The 21,786-nt window shown below is 49.0% G+C and overlaps 1 protein-coding gene across 2 annotated transcripts in view; it reads left to right on the forward strand.

Annotated features, from left to right (window-relative positions):
- LOC134575096 (dual specificity protein phosphatase 13B-like) overlaps positions 1–16,869 on the forward strand; it is a 40,690-nt gene extending 23,821 nt beyond the window's left edge. The window contains exons 3-4 of one of the 2 annotated variants that reach the window (XM_063434251.1): positions 11,941–12,161; positions 16,301–16,869. In XM_063434251.1, coding sequence (XP_063290321.1) covers positions 11,941–12,161; positions 16,301–16,506 — 427 coding nt within the window. In that variant the 3' untranslated portion in view covers positions 16,507–16,869. The remainder of the gene's footprint in view (positions 1–11,940; positions 12,162–16,300) is intronic. The other variant, XM_063434252.1, reaches the window with a different exon arrangement.
- Positions 16,870–21,786: the final 4,917 nt, after the last annotated feature.

Here is a 21,786-nt window from a genome sequence, read left to right on the forward strand (position 1 = left end):
TGTGAGATTTACAAGGAGGGAAAACAGTACACCTCTCTGAACAGTGTCTGGGAGGCTGTGGTTGCTTCTGCACGCAATGTTGATGGTGAACAGATCAAAACACTGACAGAATCCATGGATGGCAGGCTTTTGAGTGTCCTTGCAAAGAAAGGTGGCTATATTGATCACTGATTTGTTTTTGTTTTGTTTTTGAATGTCAGAAATGTATATTTGTGAATGTTGAGATGTTATATTGGTTTCACTGGTAAAAATAAATAATTGAAATGGGTATATATTTGTTTTTTGTTAAGTTGCCTAATAATTATGCACAGTAATAGTCACCTGCACACACAGATATCCCCCTAAAATAGCTAAAACTAAAAACAAACTAAAAACTACTTCCAAAAATATTCAGCTTTGATATTAATGAGTTTTTTGGGTTCATTGAGAACATGGTTGTTGTTCAATAATAAAATTAATCATCAAAAATACAACTTGCCTAATAATTCTGCACTCCCTGTAGTATTCCCCCCCCTTCATCCCATAGTGTTCCCCCCATTCCATAGTATTCTCCACCCCCTCCCATAGTATTCTCCACCCCCTCCCATAGTATTCTCCACCCCCTCCCATAGTATTCTCCACCCCCTCCCATAGTATTCTCCACCCTCTCCCATAGTATTCTCCACCCCCTCCCATAGTGTTCCCCCCCTTTCCATCGTATTCTCCCCCCCCCATAGTATTCTCCACCCCCTCCCATAGTGTCCCCCCCTCATCCCATAGTGTTCCCCCCCCTTTCCATAGTATTCTCCCCCCCTCCCATAGTATTCTCCACCCCCTCCCATAGTGTTCCCCCCCTCCCATAGTGCCCCCCCCCTCCCATCGTGTCCCCCCCTCCCATAGTGTCCCCTAGTGCACTTTCCCTCCCCTTGTCCCATAATTACTTACCTGTCTTGAAGCGTGGGCCGGCTTCACAGCGCGCACCGCGGTACTGGAACTTCAATTTCAGGTTCCTGTTTCCGGCGGGACTGAAAGGAAGTGTGCACACTTCGTTTCAGTCCCGCCGGAAACCGGAACCTGAAATTGAAGTTCCAGTACCGCGGTGCGCGCTGAACACCGGCCCACGCTTCAAGACAGGTAAGTAAATATGGTATATCGGCGTATAACACGCACCCATCATTTTCCCCCTATTTTCAGGGAGAAAAAGTGCGTGTTATACACTGATAAATACGGTATATATATATATACATTAATATATGTGTAAATATAATAGGCATAATTATATATATATATATATATATAACTAATACACACATTAATATACATGATATATATATATATATACACACACCAGTGGCGGATCCAGAGCCTGATCTCGGGAGGGGCACTTATAAATTTAAAGAAATAATCCATGCACAATAACCACTACTGCTCTGTGTAGTGGTTATGGTGCCAGGAGTGCCGGGACCTGCTCCCAGAGTAAGTAGTCAAACCGTTTAAGAACAGTTTGACAACTTACCTGGGGTCTGCTGGGATATGGGGCTGTAGTAGGGTGTAGGAGCAGTGGTGCAATGTGTGAGGGGTGCAGTTTGTGTGAAAGGTTCAGTGTGTAGGGTGTGTGGGGCAATGTGTGTTTGGGTGCCTGTGTGTGTGTGTGTGGGGGGCAATGTGTGTATGGGGGGGGTCTAGGTGTGTGTATGGGGCTAGAGGTCGCAGTGGTGAAAGTGAACTTTAGCCTGTTGCTCCAACACTAGAGTTCACTCTCGCGAGAGCTGGAGCGTTGCCACTGTAACCGCGGCAACGCTCTGTACTCGCACAAGAAGGACCCGGAGGGGCTGCAGACTGAGCTCCCGGGTCCTCTCTTCCTCCCTCCCCTGCCGGCTGCCTGCATGGTGCCTCCAGAACAGGGAGGGAGACCTCTGATCTCCCCTCCGGTCCGTGAAGGCACATGGTGCTTGGACAGTGCCAGCCTTGCATTGGCCAGCAGGGGAGAGCATCTGGGGGGGAAAGGGCAATTGCCCGTTGCCCCCCCCCCCGGATCCACCAGTCATATATATATATATCTGTTTCTTTCTCCCCCTCACTGCTCCTCTGTGTCCATGTCTCCCCTCTCCTTCCCAGTCACTCTCTTCCCCCTCTGCCTCTTTCCCCCCTCCCCTTGTGTATCTCTCTCTTCCCCTCTGTCTCTTTTCCCCCTTTTCCCTGTCTCTCTCTCCCTCTCTACCATCTCTCTATCCCCCTCTTTCTCCCCTTGTGTCTCTCTCTCCCTCCCCTTGTGTATGTCTCTCTTCACCTCTGTCTCTTTTTCCCCCTTCTCCCTGTCTCTCTCTCCCTCTCTAACATCTCTCTATTCCCCTCTTTCTCCCCTTGTGTCTCACTCTCCCTCCCTCTCTTTCTCCCCTATCTCTGTTTTATTTCCCCCCCTCCCCTTGTGTCTCTATATTACCCCCCTTGTGTCTCTATATTACCCCCCCTTGTGTCTCTATATTACCCCCGTGTCTCTATATTACACCCCCCCGTGTCTCTATATTACACCCCCCTTGTGTCTCTATATTACACCCCCCTTGTGTCTCTATATTACACCCCCCTGTGTCTCTATATTACACCCCCCTTGTGTCTCTATATTACCCCCCCTTGTGTCTCTATATTACCCCCACCCCTTGTGTCTCTATATTACCCCCCCTTGTGTCTCTATATTACACCCCCTTGTGTCTCTATATTACCCCCCCTTGTGTCTCTATATTAACCCCCCCTTGTGTCTCTATATTAACCCCCCCTTGTGTCTCTATATTACCCCCCCCCTTGTGTCTCTATATTACACCCCCATCCCCTCCATTTACCTGAGAGTAGTCAGAGGGGGCCGGCTGCTTTCCACGCTAGTGCCGTCGGGCCGGGTGGCAGCCTCGCCGGTCCGGCGGCACTTCTAATGCTGAGGACGGAGGAGCATGAAGGAGGAGGGAGGAGCATGTCTCTCTACCATGCTCCCTCGCGGTTCCTGTGCTGGGAATTGTGGGAACCGCGAGGGAGCATGGTAGAGAGACATGCTCCTCCTTCATTCTCCTCCGTCCTCAACATTAGAAGTGCCGCCGGACCGGCGAGGCTGCCACCCGGCCCGACAGCACCAGCGTGGAAAGCGGCCGGCCCCCTCTGAGTGTGCCACCAGACCGGCCACCCGGTGGCACATACCTCTGCAGCCCCCAGGTGCCGCGGCCCAACTGGAAATTTCCCGGTATCCCGGTGGGCCAGTCCGGCCCTATGAATCTATAGGTTCCATACCCCACATTTTCTGTGAAACAGTTTTGAAGAGGTTTGACAAAAAACACATCTATCTGGCAACCATACCCTGCCTCTCTTCAGCTGGATTGCTCATGAGGAATCTACATTTCCACATTAAATATCAAGTGCAAATCTGTCTAGCTTAGGCAGCAATGATTGGCTGAGAGTGGTGTGAGTGGGTTAGCTGGAGTAGTTATGGTGCTTAGTGTGAACCCATAAAGCAGTTATATGAGTGCCTGGGGTTTTTGCATAATTTGCAGCGACCCCCGATGGGGACTGCTACATGGGCAATGCGGTGGCTAAGGTGTGCAGGGGATGGTAAATTAATGTTTCCTGAAATCTGTCCCTCGGGGCTGCTGCCCTATTTTTGTCCTCTTTAGGTCTTTAGAATACAGGTGGGGGTATAATGAGGTAATATGCCTATATTATAGCAATAAAGAGGTCTTATTGACCCCCACAGGATTTTTATTATTGTTTTTTTCCTTTTTAATGTGGAGGCATCCTAGCAAGCGAGGTCCAGCCACCAACATAATTAACCCTGCTGCCGCCGAGGGTTTTGAACTATTTCCCTGCTCACTGCTAGCGCTGCCAGTGGTCAAATGGTTCTTCAAATGATCAATTCACTTGCAAATAGCATCCTACTGGATGTATTCAGTTTATACCCATTGTACAGCGCTATGGAATTTGCTGGCGCTATATAAATAATAATAATTATTGGTAGCCATGCACTCTCTGATAAAGCTCAGATTCCGGTGTGGTAAATCACTGATTTTCTGAACAAATGTTACCATATCGGTAGGACTGACCAAACTGGACAGCATTTGGTATAGTAAATATAATCATTGACAATGCGGTAGGAATGTGATCATATTTACCGAAATGTGTCTATTTTGTTGGGTGTATAACTCTGTTAGTGTATCTGTGACTACTTACCCAGGGAGGGTACTCCTGCCACCACTACTACAATGGACTGTTGTGGTTATGGTGCTTGGACAATTCATGTAACATCTCATCCTTTAACATATTACTATGATAAATAATGCATTAATTGCTTAAAGGGACACTGCAGACCCCTAAAGCACTTTAGCTTGCTGAAAAGCTTTATGTGTGAAGAGTGTGTCTGGGGTCCCCTGTAGCTTATATCAAGATGTAGGACAAGCAGTAGGATAATAGATATCATAGGTACTGAAAAGACTGCATACAAGAAATCTAGAAGAAACATACATTTAAATGGAACCTACAGTTCTGAAAATAATCGTTATTTTGGCACTATAGGTTCCCTTATATCAATGTGATTATCCACCCCCTTTTCTCTATAAATTTTATGTTTAATCTATTTAAATTACATTGTTTCCAGCAGCCACAAGTTCCACCTCTGCAGCCTCCAGCTCCTCCTTTGTTGATGATAGCATCTAAACTAATATAACCTGCAATCTCGTCCAATCCAATGCTTGTCATAGAAAAGCATTGTGGATGAGAATGCATTCACTGCAAAATGTCACGCTTCTCAAATGCTGCTATCAGAACTGAGTTTTTCCCGGTTATGGAGGCAGAAGCACCTCTTCTGAAGCCCATGGAACAGTGAAACAGGGGAGTGGGCCTTGACAAGGCCAGGAAGTAGGCAGGTGGAAAGTTATGGGATGTTTAGGGCGGGGCTAAGTAGGGGAGGAGTCAGGTAGTGTAAATAGGCGGCCATCTTAAGTGAGGAGCCAGTTAATCTGAATTGCACTGACCTGTCACTTGTGGCTGGTCGGCGGAGTTCTTTTTCTTTTTCTCCCTCTGCAGGTAATGGCGTCCCTAGAGGAGATTCTGGACGGAGTTCGGGCGGCGGTTCGTGATAGAGGGCTGGCGTGGCTGCATGAACAGATCGGGGCTGCTGCCACCCACGCGGAGGGACCGGAGAGGAGGTCGGCGCGGAGGACCAGGCCGCCACAGAGGTTGAGCCCGGGGGAGGCTCCTGCGGCCCGGCGGCGGAGGAGCCCTTCAGCGGTCGGCGGGTCGGAGGCCGGACCGAGTACAGCAGTGGAGGAGGGAATGCGGCAGGCGCCTTCGGGCGGACCCGCCGGGCAGGCGACTGCGGGCGCAAAACGGAGGCCACGAGGTCAGAAGGCGCCCCGCGTAATGGCGGCCGGCGGGACAGCAGGAAGCGGGAATGCTGCAACACCAGCGGACCATGCGGCTGCGGATGGCTTCACCCACGCGGCCAGTGGGCAACGGACTGAGCGTCCCGGTGAGTCAACCTCCAGCGGTATCACTGAGGGGCAAAGGGGGAATGTTAGTCGGGTTACCACAGCACCAGCGGTCCGCCAGGCATTGCGGGGAGACCAGGCCAGCAGGGGATCCGAAGGGGCGGCCGGAGGGAGGGCCAGGACTGAGCTCAGTGGAATAGGAGGAGAGGACAGCGGAGCGGGTCGGGCGGCTCAGAGGGTTTCTGGAGCTAGGAAGGCGACAGGCGGCTTATCCTTAGGGGTTATGGCGGAGTCAGACGGGGCGGCCGGTAGGGGGCCAGGCGCAGCGGCTGTGGGAGAGCCGGTGGTTTCAGCACGATACCGGGGAGCAAGGGGTGGCAGTATAGAGCGGGGGGGCCCATCCGGCTGCCCTCAGGTACGGCCTAGTGACAGGGATGCGGCAGTGAAGGGCCAGGGCGGCCAGCGGCGCAGCAGCAGCGCCAGGTGCAGCAGTGACAGGAGCTGGTCAGGAGGACGGGAGAGCAGGGACAGGAGCCATTCACGGCTAGGCCGCAGCGAGTCCAGGTTCAGCGTCAGGGAGAGGAGAAGGAGGTCCAGGTCAGAGGAAGGGAGGCGGAGCAGAAGGCACAGTGCATCGAGATCTTCAGAGAGGAGCTTCAGGGAGCAGCGGCGGGGAGCGCCCAGCAAGGGAGGTCGGAAGGAGCAGTGGAGAGGATCCAGGGCAGTCGGAGAAGAGTGTAGGGAGGAAGGGCGGGTAGGGAGCTACTCGGGCAGACTACCCAGGATGTCTTCTCCTTACAGGTCACGGAGTAACTCACCAGCGGTTCCGAGGCGGGACCAGGCGGGCAGGAGTCGGCGACTATTGGGAGCTCCAGTGTCAGAAATGGCGGATGGAGGGACAGCAACCCCGCGACCTGCGGCGGCCAGGGGCATCAGCGGTGAGTCTTCCTCTACACCACACCCGGGGACATTCATACACTGTTTGAAGTCATTCATAGATTCTTGGTCAGAGGATAGGGAGCCGCTTAGGTTCGATAGGGTTTGGTCAGCAGGTGAAGGCAGAGGGTCGGGGTTGGAGGGGGTATCCTCAGGAGTGACAGGTGGTAATAGGGAGGAAACGCGACCCACTGATAAGCCTGACGGCTCATCGGTGGGGGACGGGGTACTCGACGTGACGGGTGGGGACATTGCGGAAGCAGCGCGTCAGAATGTACATGTGTCCTTCGCGGGGCCGTTAGGTTGCCACTTGAAAGGGGAGGTGAAGGAGAAGATTGCGAAAGGGGAATTCGTGGAAATATTTTCCCTTCTTCCCCTGGAGGAATTCTTAGATTTAAAAGAGGAGGACAAGAAGGACGCCAAGAAGGAAGAGGAGGAGAAAAGGCGGAGGTATCGCAAGATACCGAAGACCTTCGGCAATTGGCTGCGAGCTTTTTGCATTTTGGCCAGTGTTATTGGGGAGAAGCGGCCGGAGTGCTGCTCTCAGTTGTTTTGTTACTTGGACGGAATCGGGGACGCATACCGCACCTATGGGGGGTTGGCATGGTGGAGGTATGATGAGCAGTTCCGTCAGCGACTGGCGGCCAACCCTTCCATGCGCTGGGACCAAATGGACCTGCCGCTTTGGATGCGGTTAATGATGGCGCAAAAGAATGCGCCCTTTCCAGGGACTGCCGGCACCGCTCCCGGGGGGGCGGTGGCGGCAGGTCAAAAGAAAGGTACCTGCTGGGCCTTCAATGAAGGACAGTGTAAGTGGGGATCCGCTTGTAGATTCCGGCATGAATGCTCAGGGTGCGGCGGGAACCACGGGGTCAACAGGTGCTTCAAGAAAGGTAAGTCGGCCGCAGGGGGCGGAGCAACGGGAGCGGCCGCTCCCACAGCTCCCGCTGGGGGTGTCACCAGTGAAGGTAGGCGCGATGTTGCCTTGGCTAAGGCAATACGCTGATCAAGCCGTGGCAGAATTCCTTCGGGCGGGCTTTGCCGGGGGTTTCAAAATTCCCTTCAAAGCCACGGGGCCGGGGGCACCTTGTGAGTACCTCAGGTCGGTCAGGGAACACCCGGGGGTGGTGCGGGAGAAATTAGCCAAGGAGGTCCAAGCAGGGAGGATGGCGGGGCCATTTCCGGCCCCGCCCTTGGCGAATCTGAGGTTGTCACCATTGGGGGTGGTCCCTAAGAAGGAAGAGGGAAAGTTCCGTCTGATTCATCATTTATCGCACCCGAAAGGGTCTTCGGTGAATGATGACATCGACGCCGACCTATGCTCGGTCTCCTACACGTCATTCGACAACGCCGTCGAGCTGGTTAGGAGAGCGGGGCGTGGGGCGCTGATGGCCAAGGTGGACGTGGAGGCGGCTTTTCGGCTGCTGCCCATACACCCGGACTGTCACCACCTGTTGGGGTGCCACTTTGAGGGTGAAATCTTCGTGGACTTGTGTCTGCCTATGGGTTGTTCCATCTCTTGTGCTTACTTCGAGAGGTTTAGTACCTTCTTGGAGTGGGTGGTGCGCATGGAATCGGCGGGGGGTGCTGTAGTGCACTACTTGGATGATTTTCTGTGTGTCGGCCCGCGGGACTCTGAGCGGTGTGCTCAGGTACTGAGGGTTTTTCAGCGGGTGGCGCATACCTTTGGGGTGCCGTTGGCTGGGGACAAGACGGTGGGCCCCACCACGTGCCTTAGCTTCTTGGGTCTCGAAATTGATTCGGAGCTCGGGGAATGCAGGCTGCCTAGGGATAAGCTGCGGCATCTGCGACAGCTAGTGGACGTGGTCAAGGGGGCGAGGAAAGTGACCTTGCGGGGGCTCCAGTCCCTCGTGGGGAGCCTTAATTTTGCGTGCAGGGTGATCCCCATGGGGAGGATATTTTGTCGGAGGTTGGCGCAAGCAACAAGTGGGGTGCGGCGGCCGTCGCACTACATTCGGGTGTCGGCCGAGATGAAGGACGATTTGGGGGTTTGGGAACAGTTTTTGGGCAACTTTAACGGGACAGTGTTCTTTCGGGAACCGACGGTGTCGTCGGCCGCGATGAAGTTGTTTACAGACGCTTCCGGCAGTATTGGTTTTGGGGCCTACTTGGCAGGTAAGTGGTGCGCGGAGGCGTGGCCGAAACCGTGGAAGGTGAGTCCTCTGATTAAGAACTTGGCGTTCTTGGAGTTGTTTCCCATCGTTGTAGCAGTGGTTCTCTGGGGTACGGAGTTGGCTGACAAAAAGGTGGTATTCTACTCCGATAACATGGCGGTAGTGCAAGCGATCAATAGCTTGACCGCCTCGTCGCCCCCGGTAGTACGCCTGCTTCGACAATTAGTGCTTAGTTGTATGTCATTCAACATAGTGTTCAGGGCTAGGCACATCCCGGGGCTCCAGAATGTGGTGGCTGACTCACTGTCTCGTTTTCAGTGGGAACGCTTTCGGGAGGCTGCGCCGGACGCGCTTGCCCAGGGACAGGAGTGCCCGGGTGTGATGTGGCAACTCGGGACGGCCTGCTTGGAGACTGTGTGAGGAGGTCACTGGCGCCGAGCACGTGGGCGTCTTACGTAAAGGTTTGGAAGCTGTGGGACGAGACGGTGGCTCAGGTGAGTAGCGCCCCTACGGAGGGGCAACGCTTGGATGCACTTTTGTGGTTGCTCTGTCGATTGTTCGCGGCTCAGGCGTCGCCTGCCATGGTGGATAGGCATCTCTCTGCCTTGGCTTTCCTGTTTAAGTTCAATGGCTGGGTTGATGATACCAAACACTTCCTGGTCCGTCAGGCAGTGAAGGGATTCAAGAGGGGGAAGAAAACGGTAGACACGCGTAGACCAGTGTCCTTTGAATTGTTGCGGGAGCTGGTGGGGGTTCTACCGGGCATTTGCAGCTCCACATTCGAGGTATCGTTGTTCACGGTGGCATTTGTGTGGGCCTTTTTCTGTGCTTTTCGGATCGGGGAGTTGGTAAGCGCGAACAAGATGGGCCTTGGGGGTCTTCAGCTCACGGATGTGGAGGTTCGCGAAGACAGGGTGCAAATTCAGTTACGCCGTTCGAAGACGGACATTTTTGGTAAAGGTTGCACAGTTGTGCTGTTCGGGTTGCCTGGGTCAGGGGTGTGCCCAGTTGAAAAGGGGTCGGAGTACCGGGCATTGCACCCGGGGGGTGATGGTTGCTTCTTGGTGCACCAGGACGGCTCAGCCCTGTCGCGCTTCCAGTTCGCGAGGGTGTTTCGGACGGGAGTAAGTAAGCTGGGCCTGGAGCCGGGGCAATTTGGGACTCACTCCTTTAGAATTGGGGCGGCAACCGAGGCCGCACGGTTGGGACTGGGGGACGAGAGGATTAAACGCATAGGGAGGTGGGAATCCTTGCGTTTTCGATCATACGTTAGACCAGATAGGCTGGTGTAAGAGGGGCAGTGTTATGTTGTGATGGAAGTGGGATCCATCTGTTTGGTATTAACGTGTTTTTCTTTGCAGGATGGAGAGTGTGGATCTGGGGCCACTCGTATGTCTATTGGGCTCAGATGAGGGCTGCTGTTCGGAGAAGTGGAGCACAGCTGGGTTTTCCTCAAGGAGAAGTGTCGATTTCTTGGTTCGGCTTTAGGGGGTTTAGCTGGCAAAGCCTCAGTAGTACATTGTTTAGCAGGTTGGCCGGAGGGTCTGCACCGGACATAGTTTTATTACACGGGGGTGGGAATGATTTGGGTCTGATTCCGCAAAGGGAGTTGGTTAGACGGATGAAGAGAGACGTTGATCGGCTGTTGGACCTGGTCCCTGGCGTGGTGGTGGTGTGGTCGGAAATGGTCCCCCGTTTCACGTGGCGGCACGCCAGGGATCCAGCTGCAGTGGCTCGATGCAGGGGCAAGGTTAACAGGGCAATGGCGAGCTTTGTGCGGCGAGTGGGGGGCATTGTAGTTCGGCATAGGGAACTGGAGGACATGCTGCCGGGCTATTTTAGGAGAGACGGGGTACACTTGTCAGACGTGGGTTGTGACTTGCTCAATCTAGGCTTTCAGGAAGGGATTAGCTTGGCCCTGTTTCAGGGTGGTGGGGGGCGCACATGTCCTTAAGGGATCAAGTCATGTGCTATGGCGGAACAGGGCGTGTTAAAGCCAGGAGTTAGCTGGAATTGGGAATGGGCAGGCCAAGGCCTAGGCTGGAGTAGGCCAGATGGATTAGAGTGTTGGTAGGTTCAAGCTCTTCGGTGGCTACGAACCTAGGGGGTAGGGGTGTCTGGGTACACCCCTACAGTTAACAGATGGTTTTGGGGCCTCTCTGGTAGGCCGTGTGTTACTGGTTATATGTTAAGTGAATGTTAATTATTGTTCAAAAGATAGGGTCATTGTCAGGGGTATTGTGCGGGGGGATAGTAATATAATGTTAGCTGGACAATGACCCTAAATTGTTAATTTATTTATTTATATATTTAATAATTAATAAAGCTGTGGACGTTATAATCCAACAGATAAATTTGGTGTCAGTGTTTTATTTAAGGTAAACTAAAATAGCACCTGCCGAATAACGACGGTGCATATGTCATGAAGCCCATGGAACAGTGAAACAGGGGAGTGGGCCTTGACAAGGCCAGGAAGTAGGCAGGTGGAAAGTTATGGGATGTTTAGGGCGGGGCTAAGTAGGGGAGGAGTCAGGTAGTGTAAATAGGCGGCCATCTTAAGTGAGGAGCCAGTTAATCTGAATTGCACTGACCTGTCACTTGTCCCTCCCTCCCTCCCTATAGTTGAGTTTTGATCCCGTTTGGTCACAGCGGCGGGAACAGGGCGTGTTAAAGCCAGGAGTTAGCTGGAATTGGGAATGGGCAGGCCAAGGCCTAGGCTGGAGTAGGCCAGATGGATTAGAGTGTTGGTAGGTTCAAGCTCTTCGGTGGCTACGAACCTAGGGGGTAGGGGTGTCTGGGTACACCCCTACAGTTAACAGATGGTTTTGGGGCCTCTCTGGTAGGCCGTGTGTTACTGGTTATATGTTAAGTGAATGTTAATTATTGTTCAAAAGATAGGGTCATTGTCAGGGGTATTGTGCGGGGGGATAGTAATATAATGTTAGCTGGACAATGACCCTAAATTGTTAATTTATTTATTTATATATTTAATAATTAATAAAGCTGTGGACGTTATAATCCAACAGATAAATTTGGTGTCAGTGTTTTATTTAAGATACACTAAAATAGCACCTGCCGAATAACGACGGTGCATATGTCATGGCTAACAGGGACACAGCCCCTAGAGGCATGCTTAACCACTCAATGCAGACATTGCAGTTGTACAAAACTGCAACGTTTTCCATTAAAAGGTTAAAACTATGGGACCCCTGCACCCAGACCACTTCATTGAGATGAAGTGGTCTGGGTGACTTTAGTTGTCCTCTAATTTAACATTATGGACAAGGTTATAAAAACAAAGAGACAGGTTATTGTCATTTACTGATGGATATCTAAAACTGGTACTTATATACAGAGAAAATATGCATGTACTTGAACAACATTGTGCAGTAATATAGATGATTGTCCTAATTTGTATTATTGTACAGGTTCACAGCCAGGGATAAGTCAGTGCTGCGAGAACTGGGGATAACTCACATTCTAAATGCTGCCTCGGGAAAATACAGGATCAACACTGGACCTGAATTCTACAAAGACCTCAATATCGATTACTATGGGGTAGAAGCAGATGATGATGCAAATTTTGACTTGAGTGTCTATTTCCACCCAGCGGCGCAGTTCATAAGAACAGGGCTGCAATCTAACAAGGGTAAGATTTCTCATAAAATGATCTGTGACTTAGCTCCGAACTTATTAAGGATGGCTGAACCCCAGTATCTGGACAGCTGAAAATAATCTTTTTGTTTGCAGTCCTTTTCCTGTGTCTATCATTATGTACTTCTTGAGCAGGAATAACTAATCATGATATCATTTCACACCAGTTTAAGGAACATTACAAGCACCATAACAACTACAGCATTCTGTAATGGTTATGATGCAAGGAATGGCCTCCTGTAAGTAGGCAAACAGTACTGTCTTATAACAGCTTAACTTTTTACCTGGCGTCTGCAGGCGCCTGCAGTGCTAGGCTCAGCTTTGTTGGATATAGTGGACACAGGGAGTGGCAACTGGCAGATCCCATTCTGCCAAATCATTCTAAAACGACTTGACTTCTTACGACTGGGGAATGAGGAGGGTGCCAGGGTACTCCTGTTGCCATAACCAGTAAACCACTGTCATGGTGGTTGGAGTGTTCCTTTATCAAGCTAATCTAAGCACCAAACGCTCCCTCACTTCCAGAAGAGAAAGCTGAGCCACAGTCTGCTATAAAACACAGCCCAGTTCTGTCTATAAACTGATAGCGGCTGCACTTTAAAGATAAAACTACCTATCAATCTCCTGCTGGACAGGCAGTTATGGGATAAGATCTGTACCTATCTGATCCGGGAATGGGGGGGGAGGACTGCCTGTGAAATTCCTACAATCATATATACCCATGCAATTACCCTCAAAACAAATACGTTCACAAACATGCCACCATTATATATATATATCTGGAAATCCTTGCACTCGGGCTACACTGTCCTATACTTGTCGGGTGCTTAGCCTGGGACTTTGGTTATCCAAACAACAAGAGGAATGGCAGCACTCACGATCTTCAATAAAATAACTTCTTTAATGTAGCAAGATTAAAAAGTGAGATCAAGTATGGTCAACGTTTCAGTCCTTTTCCAGGATTTTCATTGTTTAAAAATATATATACATATAAAGAATGATAAAAAAAAGAAGAAATAAGGGCTGCACCAAAATTCTATAGCAAGAGATAATACAGGTGATACTTGAAAAATTAGAATATTGTGCAAAAGTTCATTTATTTCAGTAATGCAACGTAAAAGGGGAAACAAATATATGAGATAGACGCATTACATGCAAAGCAAGATAGTTCAAGTCGTGATTTGTCATAAGTGCGATGATTATGGCTTACAGCTCATTAAAACCCCAAATCCACAATCTCAGTAAATTAGAATATTACATGCAATCAATAAAACAAGGAGTGTACATAGAACAATATCAGACCTCTGAAAAGTATAAGCATGCATATGGACTCAGTACTTGGTTTGGGCCCCTTTTGCAGCAATTACTGACTCAATGCGGCGTGGCATGGAAACTATCAGCCTGTGGCACTGCTGAGGTGTTATGGAATACCAGGATGCTTCAATAGTGGCCTTGAGCTCTTCTGCATTGTTCAGTCTCTTGTCTCTCATCTTTCTCTTGGCAATGTCAGACGAGTTTGCTAGCCAATCAAGCACAGTAATCCCACAGTCATTGAACCAATGGCTTTGGTGCTTTGGGCAGTGTGGGCAGGTGCCAAGTCCTGCTGGAAAATTAAGTCAGCATCCCCATAAAGCTTGTCTGCGGAAGGAAGCATGAAGTGCTCCTGGTAGACGGCTGTGTTGACCCTGGACTTAATGAAGCACAGTGGACCAACACCAGCAGATGACATGGCTCCCCAAATCAACACAGACTGTGGAAACTTCACACTGGACTTAAAGCATCTTGCAGTGTGTGCCTCTCCATTCTTCCTCCAGACTCTGGGTCCTTGGTTTCCAAATAAGATGCAAAAGTTGCTCTCATCAGAAAAGAGGACTTTGACCACTGAGCAACAGACCAGGTCTGTTTTTCTTTAGCCCAGGTAAGACGCTTCTGACATTGTTTGTTGTTCAGGAGCGGCTTGACAAGAGGAATGCGACATCTGTAGCCCATGTCCAGGATCCATCTGTGTGTGGTGGCCCTTGATGCACTGACTCCAGCCTCAGTCCACTCCTTGTGAAAGTCCCCAGCACATTTGAATGGCCTTTTCCTGACAATCCTCTCCAGGCTGTGGCCATCCCTGCTGCTTGTGCACCTTTTTCTTCCACACTTTTCCCTTCCACATAACTTTCTATTAATGTGCTTTGATACAGCACTTTGGGAACATCCAACTTCCTTCGCAATTACCTTTTGAGACTTTCCCTCCTTATGGAGGGTGTCACTGATGGTTTTCTGCACAACTGTCAGGTCAGCACTCTTCCCCATGATTGTGATTCCTACTGAACCAGACTGAGAGACCATTTAAAGGCTGAGAAACCCTTTGGTGTTATGGCTTACTTAGCTGATTAGAGTGGGACACTGTGAGCCTAGGATATTGCACCTATTCACAATATTCTAATTTACTGAGATTGTGGATTTGGGGTTTTCATGAGCTGTAAGCTATAATCATCGCACTTATGACAAATCACGGCTTGAACTATCTTGTATTATCTCTTGCTATAGGATTTTGGCGCAGCCCTTATTTCTTCTTTTTTTTTTTAATCATTCTTTCTGTATTTTAAAAGGGATTTGAGGGAATTCACTTTTTAGGGTTGCTGTTTAGGGTTGTTAATTAGTGCTTACTCTTTTCTCCTGTTGTGTGTATATGTATACCTGTTGTGTGCGTATATATATATATATATATATAAAAACTGATTATGTACATTGTGAAGTGGTAAGTACATTTTAGGCCAGGCTGGTAGCTCAGGACATTACATTTTAAGCCTTGGTCTAACCTAAGTATCTTTTTTGATAATAAAATAAAATATGAAATAAATATACCTACTAATAATTTCCAGAATCTTCAATTTCAAATATTACACGTGCACCTGTTTGTATCACAATTGTGTCTCCAATAATGGCTTTGTCAATACTATGAATTCATTATTTATGTGATGAAGAAGAGGTTAAGTAACGTAGGGAGTCAACTGCATATATCAAGTCACGCACTGAAAACTGACCTTGGGACTTCACCTGTCTGCATAGAGACATACTGTGTTTTGTTTCATTCTGATATGCTATTAATATTACCTAGTTTAATAGCCAGTTGAAACATGTTAAATAAACAACAGGGTGTATGGGGCACAGAGCCAAGATCTGTTAAATAAAACTGACCTTGACAGATATGTCCCTGCAGATCACTCTATGCAGTATGTATAAGTTGTAACTGGGAACCAATAAAATTGCTACTTCAGTAAAATCAGGATTTCTGGCCAAAGATGACTGCTATGAAGTTTGGACCGTTATGCCTGCGTATGGTCATTTGCAGAATGAGCTGGGAATTCTGGGGAGATTATGGAAACATTATAGAATACTTCACCCAAAGTTAACTTTTGCCCACTTGAAATAAGAAGATGATGCACAACAGTTAATTTATACCTAGTCTTTACTCCACTATAGTGAAGAAATTAAGGTTTTAATTACAATCTTTTCTTTTTTTATAATTATCAATCATGGCGGATGATGAGCTATTATCAGTATTGACACAATCACAATCTCATCACTACAATACCTTTCAACAACTCTTTTATCCTTACCGATTCAGTGTAAAGGGCCCTATATTTTTACATTTTCTGTTTGTTTAGCTCAGTGGAGCTAAACTCAAGAGGAAGACAAAGACTTCTCATTGTACTGCACGATGAAGTCTGTGATTGGACAGCCACAGAGAGTCTGCCCTGGAGAAGAAGAGGAGGGCTTGCAAAGGAAGCAAACAAGGGATCTGCAGCTTTTGCAAGATGTTTTTATATATATACACCTTGAGAGTCCCTTGAAGCAATCACAATCCTTCCAAATAAACTTTACTAATAAATTAACAAAACCATCTAACATTTAAAGAATTGAGTACCAACAATCATTTGGTAATCAATTTAAAATCTGACATGGAAAAGGTGGAAACCAAGAACTGGAGGATGTACATTTATACTTTACCTATATCCCAGCAACAGTCACATCACAAGACTGTGGGGTGTTTTCTGTATACTTAGCCTGTGTGTAGAGCGAGTGACAATACAAGTAGCTCTTAATAAGCTCCGTCATGTTGTCTCTTCCTTATCATTACAGGGAAGGTGCTTGTGCACTGTGCAATGGGGATTAGCCGAGCTGCTTCCATTGTCCTGGCTTTCCTAATGATATCAGAGGGTCTTACTCTGGTCGATGCCCTTAGAACTGTAGGTGAACACCGAGATATCTTCCCCAACCATGGCTTCCTTGAACAACTTCGACAGCTCGATATTAAATTGGAGAACAAGAAAAGGTCTCGGATATAAGACTTCATAATCAAACGGTGCCAACCAGCAATGTGAACTTTGTATCCAAAACCATGGACAATTTGGCAGAAAAATACATAAGATTTGCTTTTTGAGTGTTAGACTGAATTAAAAAGGGTCAACAGCTAATATATCAGTTCTGCGTTTTTATGCAGACTTTAAATGATAACTATATAAAAGCCGGCATATTTTTTTTCAAAACCAGTGAAAGGGTGAGTGTCAGCAGTAATATTTTAAGAGCTATGGATGGTTTCTGAGGTTTGTCAAGTCTTGAAAGATACACACACATACAATAACAATAAAGAACTTTATTGAAGATTTTTTTTTTTTTAAATAAATTCACCTCGTCAACACTGGTGAGTGCTCCATGTTTTATATTTAAGATTTGTTGTATGTCTTCGGGTGGCACATTAACCAAGTTACTTTGAAATTGGATAATGAAGAGTACCTGCATTTTGTGCAGGAAAACAGACATACATGTGCAGATGGCACTTTCACTTTCAGAACAGAACAAATTGTTCATGACATAGAGTGGACAAGGTTGTGGATATTGTCAGGATGAAACATAGGCCCAACATGCAGAATTAAGTCAAACACAGAAAAATAACAAACAGTAAAAGACGTATTACTGGGCCTTAGAATTGCTGTTTTTAACATATAAGAATAACTAGAAACGAGCCGAAGTCAGGAATACAGAAAGGAAGGAATACGGAATGAACAAAGCAAAAGAGTCAGCGATACCAGAAATACGGAAAGTCAAGCCAAGATCAATAACCAATTATACAGTAAACAGGAACACGCTCTCAGGGCCGGTGCAAGGATTTTTGCTGCCCTAGGCAAAAGAAAAAATTGCTGCCCCCCCTAATATGTGACATCACAATGCCCCACCCATATGATCTGTCATATAAACCAACGCCAGTGCTGCACACAGTGTGTGTTTACATTAAAAAGCCTGCAGGGACCGGCTATAGACACCAGAACCACTTAATTAAGCTGCAGTGGTTCTGGGGACAATAGTGTCCCTTTAATGTGAGGTAAATTATAGATTAGTGTCACTAATAATATACTAGATTGCCTACTTACACCCAGATGAGGATGAGGATGGGCTCTGGCTGCAGTCTGGCTCCACTGGTCTGGTGTAGAACAGGATCTCTGGAGGCTGTTTGTAACTGTGGTCACAAAAATCAATGTCCTGGCGGAACGGGAAGCAGCTCCATTTTTTGGGGGGCTTTACACAGCTCAAGGGCTGGGCCCCATGGCCTGATGGTGAGTATGCCCATAAGGCCCTCCCATAGAGGATCTAACGTGTGTGCTTATTGAATGTAGAGTATAGGGATACCAGTTTGCGTAGGCAATGCAGTGTGTGTGTGTGTGTGTGTAGTGAATGCAGTGTGTTTTTGTGTAAAGGATAGAAAGCAGTGTGTGTTTGTGTGTAAGGGATGTATTGTGTGTGTAAGGGATGCATTGTGTGACTCTGTGTTTGTATGTGTAACGGATGCAAGGTGTGTTTATGTGTATGTAAGGGATGCAGTGTGTGATTGTCTCTAAGGGGTGAATTGAGTGTGTCCAAGAGAAGCAGTGTATGTTTGTGTGTGTGTGTATGTGTGTTAGGGATGTAGTGTGTGTTTCTGTATATGTGTGCAAGGGATGCATTGTGTGTTTCTCTGTGTGTAAGGGAAGCATGGTGTGTTTCTGTGTGTGTGTGTTTCTGTGTATGTATAGGGATGCATTGTGTGTGTGTGTGTGTGTGTGTGTGTGTGTGTGTGTGTGTGCATTGTGAAAGAGAGTTTGTTGGGTAGGATAGGGGCTGGGAGGGGAGCAGAAAAATATAATTTTCTGTTTTTGTTTTGCATCTTACATCCCCCTTTAGTGTATCTCTTGCAAGTCCCTTGTTTGTCTCTTATACCCCCTCTTTGTATGTCTCCTACATCCTCCCAACTTCTTTGTGTGTCTTACTCCCCCCAGCCCCTTTGTGTGTCTCCCTCCCAAGCCCCTCTGTGTGTCTTTTTCTCCCCTACCAGCACTTTTGTGCTTCTCTTTCCCCCCTTCCTTAGCCTCAGGGGCGGGCTGGGCCGGGGGGCAGGGAGGCAATTGCCCCCCAGGCCGCCCGAAATTATTTTAGGACCGGCCGCGGCGGGCCGGCCCTTTAAATGCTGCAGCCGCCGAGCGCTCTGTAAAGAGCGCTCAGACGGCTGCAGCTGCTTCTCCCCTCCCTCCCCTCCCCTGTAGGTGGCCGAGCTGAACTCCGGTCCGCGGTCCCGGCCGGAGTGATGGGAAGGTGCACACTGAGTGTGCACTTCCTGTCAGTCCGGCCGGGTACAGGAAAGAGAAACTCCTGTTCCGCGCGGAACAGGAGTTTCTGTTTCCTGTACCCGGCCGGACTGACAGGAAGGTGCACACTGAGCACCTTCCTATCACTCCGGCCGGGACCGCGGACTGGAGTGCAGCTCGGCCACCTACAGGGGAGGGGGTAAGAAGAAGGGGAAGGGGGGGAGAGTAAAAAGAGGGGAAGGGGGGGAGAGTAAAAAGAGGGGAAGGGGGGGAGAGTAAAAAGAGGGGAGGGGGGAGAGTAAAAAGAGGGGAGGGGGAGAGTAAAAAGAGGGGAGGGGGGAGAGTAAAAAGAGGGGAGGGGGGAGAGTAAGAAGAGGGGAGGGGGGAGTAAGAAGAGGGGAGGGGGGAGTAAGAAGAGGGGAGGGGGGAGAGGGGGAGTAAGAAGAGGGGAGGGGGAGAGTAAAAAGAGGGGAGGGGGGAGAGTAAAAAGAGGGGAGGGGGGAGAGTAAAAAGAGGGGAGGGGGAGAGTAAGAAGAGGGGAGGGGGGAGAGTAAGAAGAGGGGAGGGGGGAGAGTAAGAAGAGGGGAGGGGGGAGAGTAAGAAGAGGGGAGGGGGGAGAGTAAGAAGAGGGGAGGGGGGAGAGTAAGAAGAGGAGAGGGGGGAGAGTAAGAAGAGGGGAGGGGGGAGAGTAAGAAGAGGGGAGGGGGGAGAGTAAGAAGAGGGGAGGGGGAGAGTAAGAAGAGGGGAGGGGGAGAGTAAGAAGAGGGGAGGGGGGAGAGTAAAAAGAGGGGAGGGGGAGAGTAAAAAGAGGGGAGGGGGGAGAGTAAGAAGAGGGGAGGGGGGAGAGTAAGAAGAGGGGAGAGTAAGAAGAGGGGAGGGGGAGAGTAAGAAGAGGGGAGGGGGAGAGTAAGAAGAGGGGAGGGGGGAGAGTAAGAAGAGGGGAGGGGGAGAGTAAGAAGAGGGGAGGGGGAGAGTAAGAAGAGGGGAGGGGGGAGAGTAAGAAGAGGGGAGGGGGAGAGTAAGAAGAGGGGAGGGGGGAGAGTAAGAAGAGGGGAGGGGGAGAGTAAGAAGAGGGGAGGGGGAGAGTAAGAAGAGGGGAGGGGGAGAGTAAGAAGAGGGGAGGGGGAGAGTAAGAAGAGGGGAGGGGGGGAGTAAGAAGGGGGGAGTAAGAACAAGAGTGGGGAGTAATTAGAAGAAGGGGGTAATTAGAAGAAGGGGTAAGAAGAAGAAGGGGGGGTAAGAAGAAGGGGGGGTAAGAAGAAGGGGGTAAGAAGAATGGGGTAAGAAGAAGAATGGGGTAAGAAGAAGAAGAATGGGGTAAGAAGAAGAAGGAAGGGGTAAGAAGAAGAAGGAAGGGGTAAGAAGAAGAAGAGGGGTAAGAAGAAGAAGAGGGGGTAAGAAGAAGTAGGAGGGTTAAGAAGAAGAAGGGGGTAAGAAGAAGGGGGGAGTAATAAGAAGAAGGGGGTAAGAAGAACAGGGGGGAGTAAGAAGAACACAGGGAGGAGGGGGGGTTAGAAGAACACAGGGGGGGTGAGAACACACAGAGGGAGGAGTGAGAAGAACACAGGGAGGGTGGAGGGGGGATGAGAAGAGCACAGGGAGGGTGGGTGAGTGTGAGAAGAGACCGCTAGGGGAGGGTGGGGGAGAGGAGAGACCACTAAGGGGCAGGGGAGAGCTAGAAGGGACAGCTCTATAGGACAGGGGGCAAGACAGGGAGCTCTTTAACACTACGCGCACACACACACACACACACAATGCATCCCTATACATACACAGAAACACACAATGCACCCCTATACATACACAGAAACACACAATGCATCCCTATACATACACAGAAACACACAATGCATCCCTATACATACACAGAAACTGAACATGCTTCCCTTACACACAGAGAAACACACAATGCATCCATTACACTCACACACAATGCAACCCTTACACACAAAGACAATGCATCATTTGCACACATACACAGAAACATACAATGCAAACCCTTACACACACATGCAAACACACACACTGTTTTTCTTACATACACACAGAAACACAATGCATCTCTTACACTCAATGCACACACATACAGACACACACCTTGCATCCCTTATGCATACAAACACAGATTCACACAATGCATCCCTCACACACAACCAGAAACACATAATACATCCCTTATACACAAATACACACTGCTTCCACTACACACAAACACATTGCATCACCTGCACAAACTGGTATCCCTATACACTACATACCATAAGCACACATATTAGATAACACATAACACATCCCCTACACACTCCACTCCCTGTGAGCGAGCTCATGGGTGGGTGGAACATATAAGTGGACTTATGAGTGGGCCTTATGGGCATACTCACCGTCAGGCACTGGGGCCCAGACCTTGAGCTGTGTAAGAGGCCCCCAAAAAATGGAGCTGCTTCCAATTCTCCCAGAACGTTGAATTTTGTGACCACAGTTGCAAACAGCCTCCAGAGATCCTGTTCTACACCAGACCAGTGGAGCCAAACTGCAGCCCATCATCATCCTCATCTAATTGTAAGTAGGCAATCTAGTATATTATTAGTGACACTAATCTATAATTTACCTCACATTAAAGGGACACTATAGCTTAATGAAGTGGTTCTGGCGTCTATAGCTGGTCCCTGCAGGCTTTTTAATGTAAACACACACTGTGTGCAGCACTGGCGTTAGTTCATATGGCAGATCATATGGGTGGGGCATTGTGATGTCACATGGGGGGGGGGGCGGCACATTTATATTTTGTCTAGGGCGGCAAAAATCCTTGCACCGGCTCTGATCCTGGGCAGGTGCACCAGTCTACTGGTGACCCACAGGAGGGGAGTGCACTGATTGCACTGCACTCTCCTCCTGCCCAGACCCGTCTTGACCGCAGTGCAAGTGCCCTCTGCCCCTAATTTACAGTGGCTCACACTCACAACAAGCAGTGCCTGGAGCCCTTTGCAGAGACGGGAACAAAGAGGTTCT

This window comes from Pelobates fuscus, chromosome 10 (genome assembly GCF_036172605.1).
Source record: "Pelobates fuscus isolate aPelFus1 chromosome 10, aPelFus1.pri, whole genome shotgun sequence".
NCBI lineage: Eukaryota > Metazoa > Chordata > Amphibia > Anura > Pelobatidae > Pelobates > Pelobates fuscus.